Genomic DNA, 21508 nt, shown 5'->3' on the forward strand with positions numbered 1-21508 from the left:
GTTCTAGGTCAGTGATGGGCAAACTTTTTTAGGAGTGGTCCAAAAAAAAAAGAAAAAAAATTTGGCGGGCCAATATAAATTATTATAAAACGCAATAAAGACTCAAAAAAATAGTATATTTTAAAAATTCTTTAATACTAATGCAATGAATGAAGTTGTGACTGCATTTCTAAAAGTTCCTCATAATCTGGTTCGAACTGGGATGTACTGATTCTGAGAATTGAAGTTAAATGCTTATCTGTCAGTCTGTTTCTAATACAACTCTTTCGAAGTTTCATTGTAGAAAACACCTGTTCACATATATAGGATGAAGCAAACATAGTACTAACTTTCTGGGCGTGAGATATCAGATTTGGGAAACTTGATTTCGACAAAGACTTGTAGAACTCTGTAGAACCCTTGTAGAACTACAACAATTTTGGGACATTGAGAAACAACTGTTTGAGGTGATTGTTAGATTGTAATTCAATTAATTCAAGCTGCAAGTCCACATTAAAAGGCATGCTGAAAATATCGAAGTCTTTTTCAATGGCACTGAAGTCTTGAAATCTTCGTTCAAATTCAAGATGAAGTTTTTCTCAGGCCATCTTCGTAGCTCTTAAGCTTGTCTTTATTTACTGGGGCTATTGAATTTAATCTCTGGAAGTGAGACAAGTCGTTCTTAGCTATCTGATTAGCAAACAGAACAAGTTGTAGTTTAAAACCTCTGAGATGGCCCCAGATATCGTCGATAAATTGAATTTTTCCTTGCATTTTGACATTCAACTTGTTCATGTGACAGAGATAATCTGTGAAAAATGCAAAGTCCGAAAGCCATGCTGTATCTTCCAATATTTCACACTCCACAGACCACTGTTTCTCATGGAAGAATGACACTATCTCGTCTTTCAGCTGCCAAACTCGCTCGAAGACGCGTCCTGCACTCAGCCACCTAACTTTCGTGTAATACAGCACATCAGAGTACTGTATTCAGATTGCATGGACTCAAGAAAATCTCGAAATTGTCTGTGAGTAAGCCCACGAGATCGAATAGTATTTACAAGCTTCACGATTACATCAAGCACAGGTTTCATATTCAAGGCAGATTTACACAGGGCATCTTGATGTACAACGCAATGTAGAAAGACAACATTATTCCCGGCGTATTTTTGATTAAAGATCCCATCAAACCCAGATTTTTTACCTGTCATACTTTGTGCTCCATCGGTCGTAATATTTGATATGTTTGTTATGGGTACTTTCAATGTTGAAAGCCCTTCCTGAAATTCATGAAAAATATCAGACCCTGTTGTTCCTTTTAACGACCGCATGCATGCCAGTTCCTCAGTAATAGAAAAGTTTACATCAACACTTCTTATAAATAATACTAGCTGAGCAGTATCATTTATATCAGTGCTTTCATCCATAGTAATGGAGCAGAATTTAAGTTGACCAATCTTTAACTCCAGCTGTGATGTCAGATTTTTATTTATGGCTTCGACTCTAGAAGTCACAGTTTTTCGCGATAAGCTTACAGTTTCAAAATCTTTTTTCTTGTCAGGACATAAAACATCACAAACTTGGAGCATAGTGTTTAACAAACTGACCATCAGAGAGAGCTTTATTACTTTTAGCAATATTGTATGCTACAATATAACCTGCATGTGTAGCTGCTTTCTGAGAACTATTTTTTTTTTTTTTTTTAATTTTGGTAACTTGATAATTTTTTGCGAAGATCTACTTTTCGTTTCCTTTCATATTCGGACATCGCTTCGTAATTGGAATTTTTATGCTTAGAAGTGAAGTGGCGGGAAATGTATTCTTTGAAGACTGCTATGATTTCATTGCAGATGGGACACAGTGGTTTATCCTTTACAACTGTGAAAAAGTACTTCCAGGTCCATTCATCTTTGAAAACACGGCACTCTGAATCAATTTTACGTTTTTTAGTAGACATTTTGGGGTTGAAATATTTTACTAATATCCACAATAAACTCACAAGCTCCAACAACAATACTATTTTTAATAATTTCACCATCATGACACTAACATTCAACATTTATGAAGTTGGAATGCGTCGGCCTGTCCGCCGTCTTTCCATTAAACGGTAGGTTCCCGCTTCGCGCACATTCCCGAACCGACTAATGTTATTTGATGTGGTCATGTGAACAAATATTAGCGCCTCTGTTGTCGTTAATATAAACTCGTAAGCGGTATATCCAAATTCTTATTTCAAAATCTTGTTTCTATTTTTTTTTTGAATTTAAATATAAAAGCAAATAAGTATATATTTAATAATTTTATACATATTTATTAGGGCGGGTTCCATTTTTTGCACATGCAAAAGTTTTTTTAAATCAATTTCTATAGAAATTATCACAACTATATTTTGCATATGAAAAAAATATTCAAATTTCTATGTAAATTATCGCATATACAAAAAATGGAACACGCTCTTAAATGAATTTTTTTAAAACATCGAAATTCAAAATTTCTATACTATCGTTTTAAAATCTGCGGCGGGCCGGATAGAACCTCTAGGCGAACCGCATCTGGCCCATGGGCCGTAGTTTGCCCATCACTGTTCTAGGTTAATGCAGTTGTAATGTGTCGTAATAGTGACTAGTTCTCTTGATTTCTGCCGTCCATTATTCTAGGTCTACTTGTGACACTTTTCTTGATTTCAAAGAAAAAAGTGGCGCGTGTGCCGAGCACGCGCAGTAGATGGTTTTATGTGAAACATCCTTCGCGTTTCTTTTAGGTATTTTGATTTGTATATATTGATTACGAAATAAAAGAGCATTTATATTGTAAATATTTTATAATACAAACCGAGATATCGTACCATTCACGAAAAATGCGTCACGCGCTCTAATCACACTACTAGTGAGTGCTCGGCACTGACTAGTGGTGATAGCGCGAAAACGCCTCTGGCAGAAGCCGCGGATGACGTCACTTCCGTGACGCATTTCTCGTGACCGACCAGATTTACTCGGTTGAAAGTTTTGTAGGTGCCCCAAAGGAAGTTTCACATCAAAATAAATAAATTATTTATAATAATAATAATAATAATAATATGCCGTTTTTACAATTTATTATGCCACGAAACTTACGTTGCTGGTCTTACATTGTATTAGAAAAAAAAATGTACATTAAGAAAAATAATTTTTTCCCTCTCCCTTATACAAGGGTCCTTTAAAAAAACTCATGGTCCGAATATGAAGAGTTTATATGAGGAGTCTGGCAACATGTCACTTTTCAAAACAGTCCCCTTTAGAGTCAATACACTTTTTCCACAGATGCTGCAATGCATCGATTCCAGCTGCAAAGAAAGTATTCTCTTGAGCCTCCAGGAATGTATCCACTGCAGCAATGATGTTACTGTTGGTGGGAAAATGGATGCTTACAAGGTATTTTTTCAAATTAGGAAATAGGTGAGAGACTGATGGTACTAGATCTGGTGAATATGGGGATGGTCCAAGATTTCCAAGCCACACTCATGTAGTGCAGTCATGGCAGTGACAGACCTGTGAGTTGGAGCATTGTCCTGGTGGAACAAGACTCCTTTACTGAGTTTTCGTTAGCGTTTGTCTTTAATGTTTTCATGCAAACTCCTCACAAGATCTGTATAATATGCTCCTGTGACTCTCTCACCTTTCTGAAGGTGATTCACTAGCAACACGTCATTAGCATCCAAAAATACCGATACCATTACCTTGAGAGCATAATAAATTGACTTGGTTTTCTTCATTACCTTGAGAGCATAATAAATTGACTTGATTTTCTTTAGTGGCGTGGGAAGAACTAAATTTCCACTGTTTGGACTGCTCCTTTATGTCTGGATGAAAGTGATCGAACCACGTCTCATCCACGGTCACAAACCTTGCAAGGAAATTTGCTGGATCTGCTTGAAAACAATGTAAATGTCCACTTGACATGACAGCTCTTGTGCATTTTTGAACTGCTGTCAACAACTTTGGGACCCATCATGCCAAAACCTTTTTCTTAGCGAGAACTTCTGTTATGTGGTGCACACATTCAGATGAGATGGCCAAGACGCTAGCAATGTAACAAACTGTCACGTGTTGATCACTCATCATGAGACATGCACACTGTCAACAACTTCTGGAGTGATGGATGTTGCAGGTCTTTCACAGTATGGCTCATCTTCTAGGCTCTCTCTCCCTCGTTTAAATTCTGCTGCTCACTTCTTAACTATGGAATAGAAGGAGCATCCTCCCTAATGCTGTAACCATATCTTCATGAATTGCCTTTGGCATTAGTCCCTTTATTTTAAATATTGGATGACTGCACCGTGACTGATTTTGTCCATCTTTCTTCATTCACACAGTGTTGTTGACTTCAGGACCTGTAATTTAAGAAAGATTCATTGAAACTGCATGAAACTTGGTGGGTTACTATTTGAAGTGTTATACATAAGTACAGAAAATTTTAATGCTACCCTTTCATACTGAAGCCGCAAACTTTTCAGACTCCCTTGTAACTTTGATCTTTCATAAGCAGCACTTTCGCAATGAGTTAAATTGATCTTGCACTACTATAAATAAGCAGCTCTTTCATATTGAGATGGAACATTTGTATAAAAAAAATTCCGTCACATTGAACCTATTTTGTTGATTTGTTCATTTCATAAGAAGTGGGGCTAGATAAGCACAAATTCAGTGGATATTCAACTCAGGTGAGCTCATCAGCTCCATATATGATTCTTTGAAGTACTGCAATACTGAGATAACATGTTGTGAACACATAAATCAGTGACATATGAGAAATCAATGGGGAAAACTATTTTATTAATACAAGTTTCCATTTATAAGCTTAGTATGCCACAAATGTACATCTTGTTATTATTCAAAATTTGTGTATAATATTTTATGAACTGGTAATAATGTCAACTTTAAAAGATGCTGAAGCTCACACTGCCGCTGCATTGGAGATGCAATTATAATGCTACAAACAGCAACAGGAAAAATAAAATTAATTATAAGTGACGCCCAGAAATTTTGTAGTGGGGGGGGTTGCGTTCCATGCCACTGCTGAGAGTTTAATTTTAGTTATTATTGCCTTCTAATATGTTGTATTAATGATGTGTTAAATATATAAATAAAATGTATTAATGATGTATTTTACTTTCTGTTATCACAGCATTATTAAGCTGAAATTAATATAAATATTACTTGTCTAGACAGCCATGAGGTTAAGATGCGAATCAAGAAAGCTTACGAATCCCTAATGATTGTTAGCCTGAATCAGCCTGTGTCAAATGAATCCCGAAATTTCTCTGACCAAGTGAAAAAGAGGGCCTCTTCAGTCTATAATTACACATATAAAGAAGATGCGGTAAGAAAATTTTTCTGTTTGTAATTATGGTCTACCTATAGCTATGCTTATTACTGATTTTATCTGCTTGACTTTTTATAAGGGCTGATTAAAAAGTATGGAGATGAAATGTTTATGTTGATTAAATTGCCCTTCGTGGAGGTGCTGCTTTGATGAATGTCACTTGATATGTTATGATATATCTAGGAACACATCGACATATCCTGCATGTACAGTACAGATCGTACAATTGCTTTAGTCATTAATGATTCTCATTTGAAGTTAGAGCATTTTTGTTGGTGCTGAATCAGACTGTGATAGTCAAAATCAGTCTCAAATAAATTGAACAATTTCGCTCCCTTGGTGGCAAGATCATTCAATGTATCCGAGACTGACTAACTTGGCTCACACCGTGGACAAGTTAGTCGGTCTCGGGATGTGATGCCTCTTACATAACCATGTTTGAAAGTACAGAACAACATATGTGGGCTAAGGTAAAGAAAGTCTGCATGAGAAGCATGCAAAAATTCAATGAAATTTACCGGTAAAAGTACTTTGCCATAACGGAATTTGTATTGTTGCTCGCTCGGTAAACAGACGGTGGGCGTTATCGGTCTGGAGTAGAAGTTGAATCCCACGGGAGATTGAAACCCTCCCGAAGTGGAGGGGGTTAACCTGATCTTTTTTCTTTAGAATCACTAATTAAATCACGAACAGAGTCATATTGGAAGTTCTGGCGTCGTAAAAAATGTTTGTAATGTAGTTTCACCGCTAAACTTTTTCGAAGCTTGCCGTGCTTCTCGTGTGGGCTTCCTATGCCTTTTTTTTTTTCTTAATAAACAATTTATCCACTAGTCCACCTATGCCTTTTTTTCTTCAGAAAATGATTCTAAAGAAAAAAGGTCAGGTTATCCCCTCCACTTTGGGAGGGTTTCAATCTCCCATGGGATTCAATTTCTACTCCTGACCGATAACACCCACCATCTGTGTACCGAGCGAGCAACAATACAAATGCCGTTACGGTAAAGTACTTTTACCGGAAAATTTAATTGAACTTTTGCATGCTTCTTGTGCAGGCTTTCTTTACCTTCGCCTATATGTGCATTAAATTTTGTTGGAAGTTGGAAAGACCGTGACTGAAATAAAATTTGATGCAAAAAGCAATTTGGATATGGCAATGAGCTATTTAAAAGTTTTTCAGTGGCTCTACCATTTTAAAGTGGGATGAATATCTCTTGATAGTAATGAACATTCTGACCGCCTTTCAACTAATACAGCCTAAGAGTCAGAGACTGAAGTTTGTTATCTATTGCAATATGACATAAAATGAAATTTCATTTTATACTTAAGTATTTACTTAAGTATTTTTTTTTACTTAAGTTTTACTTAAGTTTAACTTAAGTTTTTTACTTAAGGTCATTTTTACTTAAGTTTTGAGAATGAGGTGCATCACATCCAAGTTCATTCCATGAATGCTAACAGCAGGACAGAAACACATCTGCTTCTCTGTGAGTTCTGACATACTTGAAAAGAACAAAAAAAAATTTTTTTTTTCTGGTCCTTGAAGTTAAAAGAAAAATTAAAAATAGAAAAATACCACAGCCTACTAAAAGTTAAAATGCTGATCAGGAGCATCCCTTTGTGCTGACGATTGGAAAATGTAGAAACAACAGAACAAAACGTTTACTTTTTCAGCCTTTTAAGATGTAAAAACAATGAAACAAAATGTGGAGCAGGTTTTGGGGATTCTGAAAATCTGGTTCAAGTGTTTCAAGCACTTCAGTGCTGAAGGCCTTGTGGGTAGCACAGTTGGTATAATCACCATCCTTCCAAAACCAGTTTGAAAATACTTGAATTTAAATCCTGTTAGTGACACGAAGAATTTTTGTGGGACTTTTTAACAATGTGTCTGAGATATCAGTCTCCGGCGAGGGTAGCTTTTTTTTTTTTTTCTTCCCTGGAAACTCAGGTTTTTTGTACAGCAAATCAACTACAGTGCACATGCAATTTACAGACATTATATACAGCCAGGGATGGATCCAGGTTTTGTGGGGCCTGAAGCTTATACAATTTTTGGAGCCCTCTTTAAGAAAAAGAATACAAAATTAGGTATGAAAATGAATATTTATTTAGAATAAGAAAAGAAATCACAACAAATTACAAATTTAAAAAAATTGGTAAATACCACAAACATCACAAAATCCAGAAAAATAACAATATTTTTATTAACTGCCTGACACACTTCAATAATGCTTTTTTTTTCCCTACATTTTTTTGGCTTTGTGCTCTTTGATCACCGTTTCATATGATAATGATTTTGTAATATCATTTTCTATAGAGAGAACAGAATGATAATTCAGTCTTTCCACTAGTGTGGTTAAATTTGATTTTTATTATTGATAGTTTATAAAAGTTTCTTTTAGCTTCAAACTCATTATTGGTAATGTCATGTAAATTTTTAGGATTGTTGTCAAATTTGGGAAAACCATCTCCAAAGTTTCTTTCATATACAAACTGTAAGGTTTCAGTGCATTTCAAGTTGTCTTGTCTAGTGACTAATCTTAAATGCTCTTTGAATTGATGTTACTCATTCATCAGTTTGTCCAGTTTGCTGATATCCTCATTGTAGTGGCATATTATGAGTTTTATGTTATCTTCATCGATGTCTGTTTTTCATGTGAAATCAGTAAGAAATTTAAATCTTTTCCCAATGTGTTCGTGTGATTCACACACTTCTTCATTATTTGGATTATCAAACAATCCAAGAGCCTATTCATTACTTATATTCGAAAAATATCTCTTCCTCTTAATAAATTACTCTTTTTGGTATGATCTGAAAATATTTTGGTTACAATTTGCTTTTAGATGACAAAATAATTTCTGTTGATTTCATCGCTCATCTTTATCGCTTTTGTTTCATATTCTGTTCATTTTTTATCTGAATTTTCTCTCAGTTCTTTAATAAATAAATTTAAAGATGACAAAAGAAGGTACCCTTCATATACAACCCAATCAGAAAAAGATCAAGTTAAAAAGGGAGTAAGACAGGGATGCTTACTTTCACCTAAATCGTTCAATGCCTTTGCTGAAGTGATAATAAAGCAGGCATTTGGTTGGTAATAAGAAGTGGGGGGTTAAAATAGTTGAAAGTACATACAGGCTATTAAGTTTGCAGATGATCAGGCCATAGTAGCAGGTTACCCTGCTACGCTGCAAAAAATAATCAGAAGACTAATAAGAAAGCGCTGAAGTATGGAATGAAGATAAATGTGATGAAAACAAAGGCAATGGTGATTGGTAAAAGGGCAGTTCCCTTCCAAATAGAGATCGATGGAGTAAGAATAGAACAGTAAGATCACTTTAGGTATTTGGAGCAGTTATTTACACAGAACATTTCATGTCATACTGAGATTCAAACCAGAATTGCAATGGCAAAACAATCTTTCAAGAATAAACTGTTGTTGATTACACAGAAGAAGGTGTCACAGGAAATTAGGAAGAAGATAATAATGACATATATCTGGTCAGTGGCTCGATATGCGGCAGAGACTGGATTCTTATAAAGAGAGACAAAAAAGAGACTTGAGGCCTTTGAGATGTGGTGCTGGTGCAGGACGGAAAAAATTAAATGGACTGAGAAAAGTGTCAAATTTTCCCCAGGGGCTCACATTGGTGAGTATGGGCTTGGCACACCCAGGGGTCCCGAGCTAGGTATCATCATTCTTCTCTTTCTTGGTGAATCCCTTCTATTTCTCTCTCTCTCTCTCTCTCTCTCTCTCTCTCTCTCTCTCTCTCTCTCTCTCTCTCTCTCTCTCTCTCTCTCACACACAGGGGTAAATTCTTTTTTTGGCTGGTGCACATAAGCCTCAGGCTTCCTTGCACCATATGGCTAATTATAATAATAATAATACAGGCATACCTCGGTTAACGTTACCTCTGATAACGAAGCTTCGATATAACGAAGTCCGCAATTTCAAGCCCCATTTAACATAAAAAATATTCCAGTTTAATCACCTGAAATCTAAACAAACTGAAGAAATTACGGAAACCTTTGGGGCTTCTCGTGGTTGGTTCGAGAAATTTAAAAAACGGGCCAGGATTCATAGTGTAAAATTAACAGGAGAAGTTTCCAGAAAAACTAAAGGAAATAATTGAACGTGAAAAATTTCCACCAAATTTGGTGTTCAATGTTGACGAAAGCAGTTTGTTCTGGAAACGGCTACCAACAAAAAGCTTCATTTCTATTGAAGAAAAATCAGCTGCTGGGTTCAAAGCAGCCAAAGACCGTTTAACGTTACTCTTTGGATCAAATGCCTCTGGCGATTATAAATTAAAATTGTTATTAGTTTACCATTCAGAAAATCCGAGGGCGTTAAAAGGTAACATAAAAATGAATTTACCTGTAATATGGAAAGCAAATAGAAAAGCGTGGGTTACCAAGGAGTTATTTACTGATTGGTTTGTTAACCACTTTTGTCCTGAAGTAAAACGGTATTGTCAAAAAAACAACTTTGAAGAAATAGCTCTTTTGTTGTTAGACAATGCTCCGGGACATCCTACTGATCTTAACACGTTGGACACATGCATTCCTGTCAAAGTTGTGTTTCTTCCAGCAAACACAACTTCCCTGATTCAACCATTGGATCAGGGAGTAATGGCATCATTTAAAGCTTATTATCTGCGTCGAACATTAAGCAGTTTAACTGAACTAGAGGATAAAGAGGAAATGACAGTTAAAACTTTTTGGAAAAACTACACCATTAAAAACGCAATTGAAAACATTGATAGTTCTTGGAAAGAACTCACTAAGAAATGCTTACATGGAGTTTGGCGCAAAATATGGCCAGAAGTTGTACTAGAAGAAGAAAATAACATCCAAGAAATTAGAAATGAAGTTATCCAGATGGCTCAATCAATAGGTTTCGAAAATGTCGATGAAGAGGATGTTAGAAATTTATTGAATGCAGAAGATGATGGTTTTTCAGTGGAAGATTTAGAAAACCTTGTTAGCAACGAAGACAAAGATAATGAAGACGAAGTTAAAGAAGTTCCTGCTGAAAAAGTGTTAACAACCAAAGATTTAAAAAGGTGCTTAAATGACATTGAAAACGTTTTAAATTTTTTTAGTGAAAATGATCCTGATTTAGGAAGAAGTTTTATTGTTAAGCGATCAGTGTTAAATGCAATAACTCCGTATAGGCAATTGTTAAATGAAAGAGAAAAAAAGCATAAGCAATCAACTTTAGACTCATATTTTAAAATGCGATTTCACTTTGTATGTAAGTTGACTGTTTATTTAATAAAACGTTTCTTTGTTCGAAAAAAAAGCTTTTCATTTTCTTTACGTAGGAACGTATCCATATTCTGGCCATAGTATTTTTACCTCTGAAAACGAAGTTTCGCTTAATGAAGTAATTTCGTGGAACGCATCCTATTCGTTATTCGAGGTATGCCTGTAATGTGGAAGTATTAAGACATGTCCAGGAACAAAGGAAAATTCTAGGTAGAATAAGAACAACTGGATTCAAATGGGTAAGCCATGTGATTCAACATGGTGGTTAGCTTCTGGATGCCATGGAGGGGATTGTGGAGGGAAAATGCCCTAGGGGAAGACCAAAAAATACCTTAACCATCCTGATTAAGGTATTTTACCTTAATATCTTAATCATCCTTTTACCTTTAATACCTTAATACCTTTACATTAATACCTTAATCATCCCGATGTTTCTGGATGAAGCAGGACGTCAACATTTTGTGGAACTAAAATAAACGACACAGGAGAGACAAAGATGGAGACGGCTCATCAGAGGAACTGACCAGTTACAAGATTGAATTACTCATGAGGATGATGATGTGTGCGGGGCAGATACAGATTTTTTGGTCCCCTCTTTAAGAAAAAGAATTCAAAAGTATGAATACAAAATTAGGTACGAAAGTGAATATTTATTTAGAATGAGAAAAGAAATCACAACAAATTTCAAATTTAAAAAAGCTGAAAAATACCCCAAACATCACAAAATCCAGAAAAATAACAATATTTTTATTAATTAACTGCCTGACATACCTCTACAATACTTTGTTCCCTATTTTTTGACTGCATACTTTTTGGCCCCTGAAGCGTAAGTTTCATTAGCTTTATGGTAAATCCACCTCTGAACATTTTTTAAAATACTCCATCCATGAGATGAACTCAAAAAGAGAACATACAACTGTTGCAAAATACTGAAGTAGTCAATAACTCAGTTACTGTGGAGGCAGCTTTTTCCTGACAAGATTGATGGAATGAGCTGTACACGGTACATATTCTGTGTACTTAATGTTTTTAAAGAATATTTGCAGCCCTTTGTCCTCACTTTTCATAACAGCTGCATTATCATATGACTGATTGAGAATATTGTTCAATGGCAGGTTACAATCATCCAGAACTTGTTTCGCTTTGTTGATTGAATAAAGTCACAGACAGATAGAAGTGTAATGGAGGGGAAGTCGGGGTGGAAAGAGACAGCGGTCTTGACTGATTGAGGTTAAAATATCTTGCTTTTGCAAATTTTACAAAGATATATGACCATGTGAACACATTGCTAGGGGGGCCCCTCCCAAGACCTTAGAGAGGGCATATGCAAGTGAGAAGCCCTGATGCTTAAGCTTCATTAACTTCACAATAAATCTGTCTCTATATATGGTGCAATATGGCCTAAGTTTCTGAAGCACCTAAAACTCTAGCATTAGCATTGGTAGAGGCATATGATGCAAGAAAGCAAGCTTATGCAGCATCAGCCAAAAAAAAAAAAAAAAAGAAAGAAAAAAAACCACTCCCATTTCACCCCTTCATTCGTTCGAAATACCTGTCCAGCTGAGCCTTAAATTTATTTAGGCTATCAACTTCCACAACAAGGGATGGAAGTCTGTTCCACCAACCAACTACCCGCTGGCTAAAGGCAAATTTCCGCACATCTATCCTACATCTGTCTTTCCTCAATTTGAATTTGTGCCCTCTCAGGTGATTATTCTGAGCAAGAGGAAGAATCCCATCAGCATTGAGCATGCTCAAAACATTCAAGGCTTTATACACCTCTATCAGATCACCTCACCGGTGCCTAGTCTCTAGACACTGTAATTTGCAAAACTTAAGCCTTTCTTCATAAGAGCAACCCTTTGTTCCATTCATTAATCTTGTTGCCCTTCTCTGTACTCATTCCAACAGCTCTACATCCTTCTTGAAATGAAGCCTCCAGACCTGTATACAGTACTCAAGGTGTGGCCTGACCATTGCCTTATACAAGGGAATAATCACCTCCTTATCCCTGCTAGAAAGATTCCTCTATACCAACTCTTCTTCTATACAAACTCTATACCAACCAACCAACTCCAGTGCTCAAAGGGGTGCCATAATTTCATGAATTGAAATTAAGGAAAGGTGGTTTTAGGATAGATGTGCTAAAGTTTGCCTTCAGTCAGTTGTGGTTTGTTGGAGCAAAGGTTTTTCTTTGAAATTGGTTAGCCTGTAATCCCAGTAAGTACTATATTTTATTTTCATAGGTTCATTCTCAATGTTTTTTTGATCCTCCTTTCTTTGGTGTGCAGCTTAACCACTAACACAAGGGTTTATGATCACTGTCTTCCACACCCTGTGAAAATGGCATAAAGTTTGTCAAGATGAGAAAATACTTTTGTGCTTTTTTTTTTTTTTTTTTTTTACATTATGGCCAAATGCAAATTAAATTTTTACATTATGGTCAAATTCCATATCATCCATCCATTCCCTCAACTAGTCTTTTTAGTTCTTCCTTGAATTTATTTAGGTATCAGCTCAGCTTCCACAACAACAGATGGGGGTTTGTTAATCAACCATTCACTGCCTAAAGGCAAACTTCTGCACATTTATTTTGCAACTGTCCTTCCTCAACTTGAATTTACGGCCCCTCATATGGATAATGCGAGCAAGAGGAAGAATCCCATCAGCATTTATCTTGCTGAAACCATTCAAAGCCTTAAAATGTTTCAATCAGATCACCTTGCAGGTGCCTAGTAATTAGTGGCATCAGGCAAGAGATCCATGGTTTTATTTCCCTGAAATTGCTAGCAGGGATAAAGAGGTGATTACCCAGAGGTGATTGTCCACCCGTGTCAACTGGATGCACTTCCTTAGATTTTATGTGTTTCTTAACTAACAGCATAACCCCTTCTCCCTTCCTACCCTGTCTGTCCTTTCTATACAAATTGTACTCCCCAAATTACAATTCTGCACTGCTTATATCTGTGTGACACCATGTCTCTGATATCCCAACAGTATCTACCTTTGATGTCTTGATCAGCACTTCAAATTCATCAATTTTATTTACTATACTTCTAGTATGTGTACATGAAAGTATACATACACTTGTTTTTACTCTTAGTTACCGTAACACAGCCCATTCATTTACTTATTCCATGATGGCTCCCAGCAGTTCTTGAAATCCCCAGCAACTTGCTCTCTAGACTGCTGCTCATTACAATAGAAGCAGTGCAAGAATCACTTTTGCTTCTGCCTGCGGCTACCTTTATTTTAGTCTGTGAATCTCTCCAAACTAGAAGTTTTCTGACCCACCTAACACTGCCTCGATAGCATCAGTAAATATTCTTGCACCCTTTCTATTTAAGTGTGTCCCATCCCTGTAGAAGCAGTCTCTCCTATTAGCAAGCACAGACCACGCTAAAAAAAATTCTACCCCGTGAGCTTTGCACAATCTCTCCAGGGCCGAATTGATTGACAAGGCTCTCATCATATATTCCCTCCTATCGTGTCTGGGCAGAATTGCAGACTCTTTCAAATTTAACCCTAACTCACGACTTTTTTTTTAGCATTGACCTGTACTTGTTAAGTAAATCTGTAGATCTCTTACTCTTAAGGTCATTAGTGCCAAATTCTTTGCATCCTTTGCCAAAGATTTTTTGTAATCTGCCTTCTCTTGCCTAACCTCCTTTGTGACTTAATTACAGACTAGCTTGTATCTACTATAGACTTCTGTGTCGCCTGACAATTTATGTGCATCCCATGCATTTTTCTTCTCTGCCACAAGTCTCATTAGTTCATCTGACATCCATTTGGGCTTGAACATTTGGACATGGTGAATAATGTTACTGTCTCCATTCTCAGTTGTCTGTTTCTTGTGATCTGGCATTTTACAGTTTCCTGTGAAACCACATTTTAATTGTTGACATGCTCTGAGAGTCACTAGTGGGCTGTACGAGGTAGTTAGTAATAATTACCACTGCCGTATAAATGCTTTACACTGCTGATTCAGAATGCAAATCAGAATATAGTATCCCATTTATAACACATTTTTTCTTCTTTATTCCATCCAGCATCTAACTGCTTATGAATTTTGTTTTATCCCTGTTCTTCAAACCAGTGCTATTTGCTATCTTCTACCATGTGACACAGGATAAATCATCATTTCATGTACTTCATAGACTTCACTATGCATGGAGTGGCCCCTTTATTAGTTATACTTCCTTCTGTAATCCAAGGAATCAATGTCTCTGTGAGAGATAGTGCCATGGTCCAGCTCTATTTTATTTATTTATTTTTTTTTTTATGTAAACCCCAAACACGAGAGGTATTAGAACCTATAGTACTTAGTACCGTGCTTGGGTTGGAGGTTGAGAAGACGAAAGAAGATATTTGTTGACATTGGACTTGAACTTCAGTAGATTGTAATTTTCAGGAAATACGTATGAAGGAAGGTTGTTCCAGAAAACGCCAGTTGAATGAATAAACGAGGAAGATGAAAAGTTGGTTCGGTGAGTTTGAAGCTGGACAGTAAATGGATGTTGGCTGGTGGCGGCATGTGTTCGGACTGTTTTGAAAGAGAGAGCGGGAATTATAGAAGCCAATTCAGAAGAACAGTGCCCAAGGAAGTATCTGTAGAAGCATGCAGCAGAAACAGTACGTCTATGAGACAGCAAGTGGAGAGACTCTGTTAGAGATGAATCATTAATTAACCTAACTGCCCTCTTATGAATGGAATCAAGAAGTCTGAGAGAACTTTTGGCGGGCACCACCCCAGATGTGGAAACAATATTCCATGGCAGGGCAGATTTTCGATTTATACAGAGTGAACAGCTGTTTCGAAGAAAAGCAACGCCTAGAGCTAAAGAGAAAACCAAGTTTTTTAGATGCAGAGGAAGCAATATTTGTAATGTGCTTGTGCAAAGAGAGATTAGAAGTCAGGGTATTCCCCAAAAGAGATATATCATTATGCCTAGAAATCGGAGTGTCACTAAAGATAAGCATAGGAGCAGAAGAATCCTTTTTGCGAGATATAAGACAAGACTGAGTTTTAGAAGGATTGAGATCAACTAAGCTGTCTTTGCCCCACTGGAGAATTACTTGAAGATCGGCAGTTAAGGAATTGGTAGCAAATTTTCGAGAAGTTGAAGCTGATTGAGGAGGGCAAGGTTTCTCAAAATGGAAAGTGGAATGTAATGTGCTATCATCGGCAAAACTATGGATAGGATTTCCAGTCAATGGAAGAAGGTCATTAATATACAAGAGGAAAAGAGTGGGAAAAAGAACTGAACCTTGGGGGACACCGGCATTAGTGGAGAAGTTAAAAGACAGAGAGCTATCTACCATCACCCTCAGTGAGCGATCAGAGAGAAAACTGGATAACCAATTACTAAAAACATTTGGAAAACTATAAGATACAAGCTTGTTTAGAAGACCTTTATGCCAAACATGATCGAATGCCTTTGAGATGTCAAGAACAACTACTTGTGTTTCACCGAATCTTTCCATAAATGGGTAACATAAGCCAGAATATCACCAGTGGATCGACACTGACGGAATCCATACTGGCAATTGTTGATCAGACGGAAGGTTTCTAGGTAGTTTAAGAGTTGGCAGTTAATTGATTTCTCCATTACTTTAGAAAGAGTAGAAGTAATTGCAATGGGATGATAATTGGATGGGAGGGATTTGTCACCCTTTTTAGGAACTGGCTGGATATGAGCAAATTTCCAAGCAGAAGGAAAAACACCTTTGGAATAAGAAAGTGAAAAAAGGCGGAAAGAATAGGAGTAAGTCCAGGAGCACAGGTTTCGAGAACAAGTGGAGAAATACCATTGGGACCTGGAGCTTTCTTAGCATCAAGATTTGTCAAAATCCTTCTGACATCCTTTTGATGGAAGACCACAGGAGGCACTGAATGGATCGTGTTGGGAATGGTGGGAGGTGTTTTACCAAGATCATTAATACATGAGTTGGAAGAAAAATGGGATGCTAGCAGGTCAGCTTTATCCTTGGCTGAAGTGACAACAGAACCATCTGGTTTGGACAGAGGTGGGAGCAGAGATGGGTAAAAGTTGCGGCCAATAGCTTTGGCAAGAGACCAGAATGCTTGGCTACCATTAGGGCAAGAAGCAAGTTTTCTACTTTTAGCCTGTTCAAACTCTAGTTTGGACTGATTAATAATTGCTTTACAATTGTCGCGAGCTTTGGTGTAGGCAGAAAATGAAACTGAAGAATTAGCAACAAGCCAATTACGATATGCAACATTCTTCTCTTGAACAACCATTGGGACTTGGAGCTTTCTTAGCATCAAGATTTGTCAAAATCCTTCTGACATCCTTTTGACGGAAGACCACAGGAGGCATTGAATGGATCGTGTTGGGAATGGTGGGAGGAAATCGGAACTCATCGGACAGTCCCACTGAGTCCCCAGCACAGTGGTCAAGCACAGGAGTGCGCATCTCGACCAGCTGGATCGGTGTGACTAGAAAACGGAAGCCAGCTGAAGTTGTGAACATTTAAAATCATCAAGGAAAACTTTAGCACATTTATTGGAAAACCAAGGTTTAGATAAAGGATGAGATTTTAAAGTGGAGTTTGGGATAAAGGATTCCATTCCTGCAAGAATAATTTCACTAACATGATCTGAGCAAACGTTGACATCAGAAGTTTTGAAGCAGTAATCCGACCAAGGGAAAGAAGAAAAGAAATTCTCGCAGGTCATCCCATTTTGCATTCTTGTAATGCCAAACAACATGAGGTTGGGAATAGCCATGAGTTAAAGGCTCCATTGGCGAAGAGACAATCACCAAGTTCTGATCTGAAGTGCCTAAAGGACCTCTCACTTCGACCGTGTACTTAGAAGGGTTGTTTGTGAGAAAAACATCAAGCGTGTTCGCTGTATGATTAGGATTGTCCAGTATTCTTGTAGGGAAATGAACAGTCTGTGCAGGGTCATTAGTAATTGCAAAAGCCTCAGCATCTCGACCAGCTGGATCGGTGTGACTAGAAAACGGAAGCCAGCTGAAGTTGTGAACATTAAAATCATCAAGGAAAATTACCTCACTGTTAGGAAAGTTGGACTGGAGAAAGTCAAGTTGCAAAGAGAGGAAGTCAAAGAGCTCCAAGTGATTAGTGGAGTTGGGAGAATGGTAGAGACAACAGATGAATTTGACACAATGAGGTACAGAGATTTTAAGCCAGAGGAGATTCCAAATTGCCAAGTCTCTGACAGCGAATATCAGAACAGTCATATGCACAAGTACCACCTTTGAGGCGAAAGGAATCATACAGCGAATAATTTGGGCATCTGAGATGAGCAGTAGTTGAATCAACTGATAACTGAGATTCTGTCAGAAAAAGTACATGGGGTTTGGCAGACTGTAAGTGGAAATGGACATCGTTGAGATTAGAATTGAGACCACGTATATTTGTGAAATGAATTAGGAAGTGCTTGGGAGGTTTAGATCTTTTCGCAGATAAGCTTGCTCTATTAGTTTGACAATTCATGGTGTATTCAATAGTAAGAAAAAGTGGGTGGGACATGCTGTATGAAGTAATGAAATTTTTGGATATGGTGTACACATGGTAACAATATACCCAGATCCTTGACATAATGTGGCCTCGACAATGCTTCCCGCATACACACTACTCGGACTCCCTCCAGTCACTATCTGGCAGATGGCAGAGTAGAGGTAGCAAGATTATACACTAGCTGATCCGGAAGCCTCCTAGAGAGTTACCAATAGGTTCGGTCTGGTGTACTAACTAGCGGCCGGCCTGCGAACACCGTTTTAGAGCTGTACCCTTAATGTAAGGATCTCACCCTCAATTGGATCTCACCACGATGTTCATCATAACCTCAAAAGTCATCAATCATACTGCATGATGGAAGAGATAGGGAAGGGTTGACCGAAACTTAGCTCTAGAGACTAAACATGGGTTCCACCACTTCAAGCCTCCAATAAGTAAAGTGGTGGTATTGCACCAGTTGATGAGAGTCATCTACCACCTAGTACTGCCTGGTAACATAGAGGGGCGGCATTCCTCCATGTGGTGTGGGTGCCACACCACATGGAGGAATGAAGCAGGTAGTCAGATATAAAGAGATGGTGTTTGAAGAATTCATTGGGAGAAAGCTAAAACTATGGCATGAGTGGCATTGAGTGGTAATGGTCTGTTCGAGATGTGCCAGTGTAAGTGTCATGGACACTTTCACTCTGATGGGTTGAAAATGTCCTGAGAGTTATCCAAAAACCAGAAAACATCCAGTCAGTGAAAGACCTGTGGTCACAGGCAATCTGTTAGTGTGAGAGGCCAATGGAGGGTGAAAAATCATGTAATCTTAACAGATCAGCCACAGTTATTCAATGACAGCTCAATACAACAGTGACATGCAAAAGTGGTATATCAGAATGCACAATTTGTTATATTCCATCATGGTTGGTGTATACAAGCAAATAACCTCACTAGGTTGTACTTTTGTCAGCTAAAGATATGTCCCTACGAATACAGTAGGCAAAAGAATGCCGACACTAGATATTTGAGTAGTGGAAAAAGATCTGGGCCTATTGAGTACTAGTTTGAGCATTTTTCATGCTGATGGGAGACCCAGGGTGTGGTGACAGCAGCATGAATCAAAGGACCCATTCTGTCAGGTGCCAGTACTATACAGGCTTGTTGTGAAAGTGTGATGGTGTGAGGAATGTTTTTGTGACACACGTAAGGTCCTGTGACACCAGTATATGAACATTTGAATGCCACGGCCTACTTGGATTGTGGCTGATCAGGTGCATCCTGTAATTCTCACAGTTTATCCTTCTGGTTTCTTTTATCAGGATAACTCACCATATCACAAAGCATGGATTGTTCAGAAATGGTTCCAAGGGTATGAGGACATTACCATACTTCATTGGTAAAGAAGTTACTATTTGTTCACCAAGTATCTATAGGATGAAGTGGAATGAGTTAATTGTGGGTAGGTTTTGTCATCAGCACATCTGAGGCAACTGTAAATGCAATAGAGTCTGCTGAAATCTATCATCTTGCTGAAATGCTGTTTGTGAAGTTTTTACAACTTGAGACTCATGTGAACTAAAGGAGGTGCTGCACACCTTATGTCAGTGGATCTAATGAACTGTCCCCTCAAGTGTATGTTGGATAATATTATATATAGTTTTATAGACATTTCTTACTTAATTTCCTATAGATTCCTTACTCTGTACAATATTTTTTGTTTCTTTTCTAGGTCAACTATTTCACTGCCAGCTTCCATGATGCAGTTCTAATGTTATGCAAAGCAATACGAGATGCAAAGAATAAAAACATGGAACCATTAAATGGAACTCATTTGATTTCTCTGCTGAAAAACAGTTCTTTTTCAGGTAAGCACTGTAATATCTCCAGGAAACAAGTTTGTCAGTAATATTTTAATCTTCTCTAACTGGATTTTGGGACTAACCCCTGGTTGGTCTTAAAAGATGAAAGCTTTTATCTTTGTAACTACATGCATTCATATTCCTCAGCAGCCAATAGAAGTAAACTTTGCATGGCCGTATTTTACCCTCTCTATCCCATCCTGCATCTAACTGTTTGGGAGTCTACCTACCATAGGCTATGTGTGGATCCAAAATTTTGGCCCATGAGGTAATTTTTTGGCAAAATGCATCTTAAGGCTAAAACGTTTTCTCCATTTTATCGTATGTGGCACTCCAGACATTGAAAGATGGCACAGACTTTCTGTGCATACCTTGAGATATATATTACTCACTGTACATTCAGCGATTAATAGCTCTTGTGGCTGGTATGTTGGTTGCAACTATTGTTTATAGACACTAGAAACCCCTGGGTTCGATTTCTGGACCATGTATGGATGGGAAAACTTTTTTTTTTTTTTTTTTTTTCATAGGTTCCTTACTGCACATTACTGCAGATTGGTTCACTGTAAAATGGGTATAGAACAGTGGTCTCAAAAAGGAAGCACTAAGTGCTACTGAGAATATGAGATGAATCTGTGCATAGTGTTAGGGTCAGGCGCCACCTGTGGTTTCCCACATCTGCGCCGTATGTACGCTGTGAAGAAATACAGTACTACTATAAATGCCAGAAAAGTGTTGTGTGTTGTATATGACATATTGCATTAGGTTCTGTCGTGTGTCCTGGCATTTGGCTGCAGGGGCCTCTGGGGGACCCTACATTGCCCGCACACACACCACTAGGACGTAGCCAGGCTGCCCATAATTCTCTGGCTGGTCTCCACCAGGATCGCCTGAGCTTCCTGGGCAGAGGCCAAGTAAAAAAAAAAAATAAATAATAAACAAATAAATAAAAATTAATAAATAAATAAAATAAAAATTAAAAATAAATAAATAAAATAAAAATTAAAAATAAATAAATAAAATAATAATGAGATGAATCTGTTGGACCTTACCAGATAACCCAGTCCAGTATACGAGGTGTCTGAACCACACATGTTATTTGTTCTCATCATGGTATGTAGAGCCAAGCTGACTGATTTTGGGAGGATTGTTATTATTTCTGTATGTTACATTGCTGGCTAGTTAATTCATGCAGTTGATTATGGCCTACACCATCTAAAGTCAGCTGTTGGTGATGTTACGAAATGGAAGGGTGAATGTTGCCACAACAGAAGCTCCTAGGTGGTACTCAGAAAGGTAGTATGACAATATCATCGGACATCATGGCAAAACATGAGCCAGAAGTTTAAAGCTTCAGTAGCAGTTAAATTATGAATACTCTACCTACAGAGCTCCATAGCCTTTAATGACCATTCAAGCAAAAGCAACAACTATTTATAAAGATATTAAGGATAAGTATAGTGAACCCCAAGCCAAGTTTGTGGAAAGGAATGGGTAGTTTAATAGGTTCAAGCATTGTGCTGGTTTCCACAACGTTAAAGTA

At 37.6% G+C, this 21508-nt stretch overlaps 1 protein-coding gene across 5 annotated transcripts in view; it reads left to right on the top strand.

Moving 5' to 3' along the window:
* The window catches only part of LOC150086700 (atrial natriuretic peptide receptor 1-like), a 193772-nt gene that overhangs the window by 73884 nt on the left and 98380 nt on the right, over positions 1-21508 (top strand). For 3 of the 5 annotated variants that reach the window (XM_090372702.1, XM_090372704.1, XM_090372703.1), the window contains exons 3-4: positions 5183-5337; positions 19836-19971. In XM_090372702.1, the coding sequence (XP_090228828.1) occupies positions 5183-5337; positions 19836-19971 (291 nt within the window). The remainder of the gene's footprint in view (positions 1-5182; positions 5338-19835; positions 19972-21508) is intronic. The other 2 variants (XM_090372706.1, XM_090372707.1) reach the window with 2 other exon arrangements.

Source organism: Mastigoproctus giganteus, chromosome 4, assembly GCF_048544385.1.
Source record: "Mastigoproctus giganteus isolate SK-2022 chromosome 4, ASM4854438v1, whole genome shotgun sequence".
NCBI classification, from domain to species: Eukaryota; Metazoa; Arthropoda; class Arachnida; order Uropygi; family Thelyphonidae; genus Mastigoproctus; species Mastigoproctus giganteus.